This window comes from Myotis lucifugus, unplaced genomic scaffold (genome assembly GCF_000147115.1).
Source record: "Myotis lucifugus unplaced genomic scaffold, Myoluc2.0 scaffold_10359, whole genome shotgun sequence".
Lineage (NCBI taxonomy): Eukaryota > Metazoa > Chordata > Mammalia > Chiroptera > Vespertilionidae > Myotis > Myotis lucifugus.
Genome location: NW_005881407.1, coordinates 1 through 5,808, shown reverse-complemented (window position 1 = coordinate 5,808; position 5,808 = coordinate 1). Strand labels below are relative to the sequence as shown.

Below are 5,808 nucleotides of genomic sequence, written 5' to 3'. Positions count from 1 at the left end.
CCTCTGAGAATCGTCAGTCTGTTCCATTTCCATGCCCCTGATTCTATTCCATTCATCAGTTTAGTCTGTTCATCAGATTTTTTATTCATTTATTTTTAGATTCAGTTGTTGATAGATATGTATTTGTTGCCAATTGTTCATATTTTTTAAAATATATTTTATTGATTTTTTACAGAGAGGAAGGGTGAGGGATAGAGAGTTAGAAACATTGATTAGAGAGAAACATTGATCAGCTGCCTCCTGCACACCTCCTGCTGGGGATGTGCCCACAACCAAGGTACATGCCCTTGACCAGAATCAAACCTGGGACCTTTCAGTCCTCAGGCCGATGCTCTATCCACTGAGCCAAACCGGTTAGGGCTGTTGTTCATATTTTTTATTTTTATCTTTTTCTTCTTCTTCCTCTTCTTAAAGAATACCCTTTAGCATTTCATATAATACTGGTTTGGTGGTGATGAACTCCTTTAGCTTTTTCTTGTTTTAAAGCTCTTTATCTGACCTTCAATTCTACATTATAGTTTTGCTGGGTACAATAATCTTTGTTGTAGGTTCTTGCTATTCATCACTTTGAATATTTCTTGCCACTCCCTTCTGGCCTGCATCGTTTCTGTTGAGAAATCAGCTGACAGTCGTATAGGCACTCCCTTGTAGGTAACTAACTGCTTTTCTTTTGCTGCTTTTAAGATTCTCTCTTTGTCTTTTGCTCTTGGCATTTTAATTATGGATCTTGGTGTGGGTCTCCAGGGGGTTGCAAAGTCAGCCACTGCCAGGGCCACCCAGCAGGAGCTACAAAGAGATCTGCAGATGCCTTCTCTTTATATACGGTTTGGAAGTGTCCAGATGAGGCTCAGCTGTGAAGCAAGGCAGGCTCCTGCTGGTGTGGGTCTTGAGCCTTTTATTGATAGGTTTGGGACTCCCTGACCCAGCTGCAACTTGTTTGACAGGTTTTCGCCTGAGAAAGGATAGGCCATTCATTTGCAAAAGCAGCTGCACACAGCTTGAGTGGGGTTATAAATTGAGTGGGGTGGGGTCTCAGAATCTCCAGGGCTGAGCAAACAGAAATGGCTGCCAGTCAACCCTACAATGAGGTCCCAGAACAGGAATAATGACTGCTGCGAACGCCTCCATCTGGAAGAAAGCCACCCCGAGTTCCTGCCCTGATGCCAGACAGGCTAATTTCTCCTAGTATGTGTCTGGGTCACCTAGAGCCTTGCCAGCACTGGAGCTCAGAAGAGGTGGGAGCTTGTAAATTCAGTTCGTGGTTCAGGCCTTTTAAGAGGAGCAGCTGGGTCTCCAACAGCCTGTGTGTCACTAAGCCCCAGTCCCCACTGGTTTTTACAGCCCATACTTCTTACTGCTCATAGGGACTTCTTTTCCCACCTCTGGGACCCTGGGCTGGGCGTCTGGTGTGGGGCTGGGACCCCTTGCTCCTCTGGGCAGCCTCCGCAGAGGCAATCTCCCTCCCAATTAAAAAGGTGATTAAAAAGCGGCACACATGGGTGCCTGATCAGCCTGCTCCTCACCTCCACACCTCCTACCAGTCTCTGTGTGCTTTCTTCTTTACTTCTCTAGTTGTAAGACTTCCATTCAGCCAGCTTTCAAGGTTTTGGATAATGGTTGTTCTATATTTTAGTTGTAATTTTGATATGGTTGTGGGAGTCAGTTAATACAGGCGTTTGCCTACACTGCCATCTTGGTTCTTTAAGCCAGTTTTCATAACAGGAGGTGATTTGAAATTAGAATGTGCTTGCATGCTTTGTTTTACTCAGGATTCCTACCATGGTGCCTGAAATGTTTTAAAATAATCTGTCCTAGAGATCAACCAAAGGACTTGTATGCATGCATATAAGCCTAACCAGTGGACACAGACAACAGGGGGATGAGGGCATGAGTGGGTGTTTGGGGGGGGGGGATAATAGGGGGATAAGGACACATATGTAATACCTTAATAAAGAAATTTTAAAAATAAATAAATAAATAAAAACTGGAAAAAATAATCTGTCCTTTTATATAGTTGGGTCAGATTTACAACATCAATTTCCTTAGCAAATAGGTTTATATAGTAACTATGAAGTAAAAATTCAGCCAATTCTCTTATTGATAGCTTTCCTTTCTTAATTTGTGAGGCCCACATATTTCAAATTTAACTTTATTTGTGGCAACTAGCAAAATGATGTTTGTTAAATCTAAAATGTTCACCTTTAAAAAATTTAATTTTAAAAAATCCATTTTAAAAATGGAACACATGATCATTAATCAAGAGATATGTATGGATAGACTGTGAAAACTATATCTCTCTTGGACACTTCCATTCCCCTCCCAAGAAAACATCACTGTTTATCCTCACTTTTACATTTTAAATAATCCTCAATATAATGGAGGCTCTCAGCTTCTATCCTATTGAATATAATTCATTATTAAAGCAGATTATGAGCAATAAAAGAGGTTAATAGTAGTGACACTACATATGACATTTTTCAATGACAAAAAAATAAGTAAAATAATACAATTGAGAAAAAATACCACATAAACTCATTATTTTTGAGTGTCTGTGCACCCAATGATCTATAATTATTCTATTTCCTTTATAACATTTACTTTTAATTGTTCCTATTTTAAAACAGTTCTCTGCTGAGTCCCATAAAATTTCAGTTTTCATTTTTGGAAGTCTTTGTATTTTTTAAACAATCACTACTATGCCTAGTTCTTAAAATGAAGATGAAGCGATATATTTTTCTCTCTTTTTGCCTAACATACAAGTAAGTAACACATTTGTTTAATAAAAGTTAATTTGAAAATGTACACTTTTATTTTTCTGCATAACATTTACTGTATAATTTTCATTTTTTGAAAATTAACTGTGAATGTAAGTTACATAAAAACAGGAGTTTATTTTTTTTCACTCCTTTATCACCAATGCCTTGAGCACTGCCTAGTGCATAGAAGTGTTCTATACATGGATGCAATCATGGCAGTAATGACAGGTATGACGGTATTCAGACTAGAGTTTCATGGATTCTGCAGGAGGAATGACTTAGTGGGATGTTCCTAAGAAAGCAAAGGCCTTTCTATTCAAGGCTTTTAATTCTGTCTTCATGGGGTTTTTTGTTTTATTATTCCAAAGGAAAATTTTTTTAAAATTTCAGTTTTTTAAATAATAAGAATCCTAATGTCAGAGTAGATTCACTCTTCAAAAATTAAAGTAGTATGTCTTATGTATCATTCTTTAACATGTATAATCCCAATTAAAGACAATGTATATTTTCTTTGAAAATGAAGACAAATTTCTTCTTCTTCACTTTTAATTTAGCTTGAGGTGAAGTTCTGGTTAATATTCTACAGGTGGTTGTTGATCCCCAGGTTTATAGGCCTTTTCTCTGACCATTGTGTGTTCTTTAGGAAGACAGTTTAGGACCAAGCTGCCTATTGAGTAGAATGGCCTTTGGTTCCTTAAACGATAGAATTTGTGTGGCTAAGAGAAAAAGTTGTGATACATTTAAATTTTCTCATTTAAAGTTTGCATACATTTAAATTTTTAATACAAATTTCTGCAGTTACTTGTGTTTTATAAATCAAATTATTATCCTCATACATAGTGTCATTTAAAGTGCTAAAGGTATTCTTTTTGAAAATCTGCTTAATTATGATATAAAAATTGTGGGTAGGTTTTACTGAATTAACACTTGACTATTCCCTCCACAGATATTTTTTTGAAATGATTCCTTTTGCCTGATAACATCATGTGAAATTTATTTTTAGGGGGATACTGCCTACTTAAGAGATCGCTGGTGTGTTTTTGATGGAGTTATGGTCGTTTTCCTTTGGGTTTCACTGGTGTTGCAGGTAATTAAAAACTTTTAAATTATAAGTGAGTAGTTTCCAAAGTTTGCATTGAAAATCTAACTAGATATATAAAAGCATATATATATATAAAATGCCACTGTATACTTTTCTACAACATTATATTATTTTTAAAAATTTATAAATAAAAAGACTAACATTTTAATCATTGTCAATCACATTTGTGAATTAATTCTCAATAAGAAATGAAAAATCAATAGTATAAGAAATTGCTTTTTATTGAACAGGTATACAAATATATTCATGAAAAGTAAGGAAAGAACATGGGGTGAGATTTCAGTATTTGCGGAATAAAAAGAAATGGGGTACAAAAAAAGCAATGGGGTACATATATTTAAAAGTTCTAAAGGAGGAATTTTGTTGGAAAATGGTAGAACTCATTCCCATGCATTCAATCAGTCTTAATTTTGCATTTAACTAAAGTAACTATAATCTTCATGAAAATATTCAGAAAAAATAAATTCACAGTTCATTCTGCAGACTTATCCTAGTGCTTATTGATAAGCCGTCTTTGTTTTTACAAAGCTCACCTCTCTAACAGCCTAATTTATCCTGCTTAGTAATGTGTTCTTTTCCATTTAATAACTATTGTATGATTGACAAACATTTTCCAATTATTACTTCACCTCTTAGTAAATGGTACATTTTTTCACATTTTCTAATAACACTTTTAATCCTGTCTCCATTATTTCATTTTCTAAATATTCAAAAAGTTTCACCAAAGAACATGCTTAGTTAGGAAGACTTAGCACCCTTTTTACTATATTCTAAGTTGGCACTTGTTTTTGTAATAAAACCTGTACTTTGATGAAGTATACAAGATTAAGAAAATGAAGAAGATTGATGGCACTTTCATTAGCTGATGATTTGTTTCTCCTAAGAGAGCGGTAGCTTCTAGAGATACTCAAAAGAAAATTGATTTCAGTAGAAAAAAAATGTAGGGCAAAGTTTAGGGAACAGGATGCACCTCCTGATGCTGTTTGTATATGTCACCACTACAAATCATGATAAGAGAAAGTCTAAACTTGTTTATTCACCTTTAAATTTACAGGTATTTGAAATTGCTGATATAGTTGATCAGATGTCACCTTGGGGCATGTTGCGGATCCCAAGGCCACTAATTATGATCCGAGCATTCCGAATTTATTTCCGATTTGAACTACCGAGGACCAGAATTACGAATATTCTAAAGTAAGCACTACTTTCACATAAGTTAAGGGGAGGAAGTTTATGACTTTTTAAAAATAAGCTTTACCTATTTTATGTTTTTTTTTTCCCCCTAGGCGATCAGGAGAACAAATATGGAGTGTTTCAATTTTCTTACTTTTCTTTCTGCTTCTTTATGGAATTTTAGGAGTTCAAATGTTTGGAACGTTTACCTATCACTGTGTGGTAAATGACACAAGACCAGGGTAAGTTTATCTCCCAACTGCATTTTAATCTAGGTGATTAACAAGGATATTTTTGCAATTCTCATGAGAAAAAGCTCGGTATCTAAAATTTTTAGAAGTTTTTATGTGTTCTCTCTTCTATATCCTCTGCTTCCTTGAAATTGTTTTGTCCAATTCTTAACACATGTATTCAAGACAAGCCAAACTGAAAAATCTAACCCCTTGGGAGAGTAGATTAAGCAAATTTATTTTTTAAAATATATTTTTATTGTTTTCAGAGAGGAAGGTGAAGGAGAGAGAGAAAAACATCAATGATGAGAGAATCATTGATCAGCTGCCTCCTGCACTCCCCGTACTGGGGATCAGCCCTGCAACCTGGGCATGTGCCTGGACTGGGAATGGAATCATGACTTCCTGGTTCATAGGTCAACGTTTAACCATGAGCCACATGGCCCAGCTGGATTAAGCAAATTTAAGGAATACATTTAGAAATTTTCCCCAGTGTGGCAGAATTCCATCAGAGTAAAATAAGAAGGGGATGAAAAATGGTATAACT

At 35.6% G+C, this 5,808-nt stretch overlaps 1 protein-coding gene across 1 annotated transcript; it reads left to right on the top strand.

The window, feature by feature from the left end:
- The first annotated feature begins 2,968 nt into the window (after nt 1-2,968).
- LOC106696143 (sodium leak channel non-selective protein-like) lies at nt 2,969-5,277 on the top strand. Its single transcript, XM_014451249.1, has 4 exons — nt 2,969-2,992; nt 3,760-3,843; nt 4,913-5,052; nt 5,145-5,277. Exons 1-4 carry the CDS (start codon nt 2,969-2,971, stop codon nt 5,275-5,277), a joined length of 381 nt encoding a protein of 126 aa, XP_014306735.1.
- Nucleotides 5,278-5,808: the final 531 nt, after the last annotated feature.

What these genes read in the sequence shown, in the direction of transcription:
- LOC106696143 (XM_014451249.1), top strand. Translation starts at nt 2,969, where the DNA reads ATGGCAGTAATGACAGGTATGACG. An exon ending in CAGTAATGACAGGTATGACG is followed by an intron (nt 2,993 to 3,759) that starts GTATTCAGACTA and finishes ATTTATTTTTAG; the next exon opens with GGGGATACTGCCTACTTAAG. An exon ending in AGAATTACGAATATTCTAAA is followed by an intron (nt 5,053 to 5,144) that starts GTAAGCACTACT and finishes TTTTCCCCCTAG; the next exon opens with GCGATCAGGAGAACAAATAT.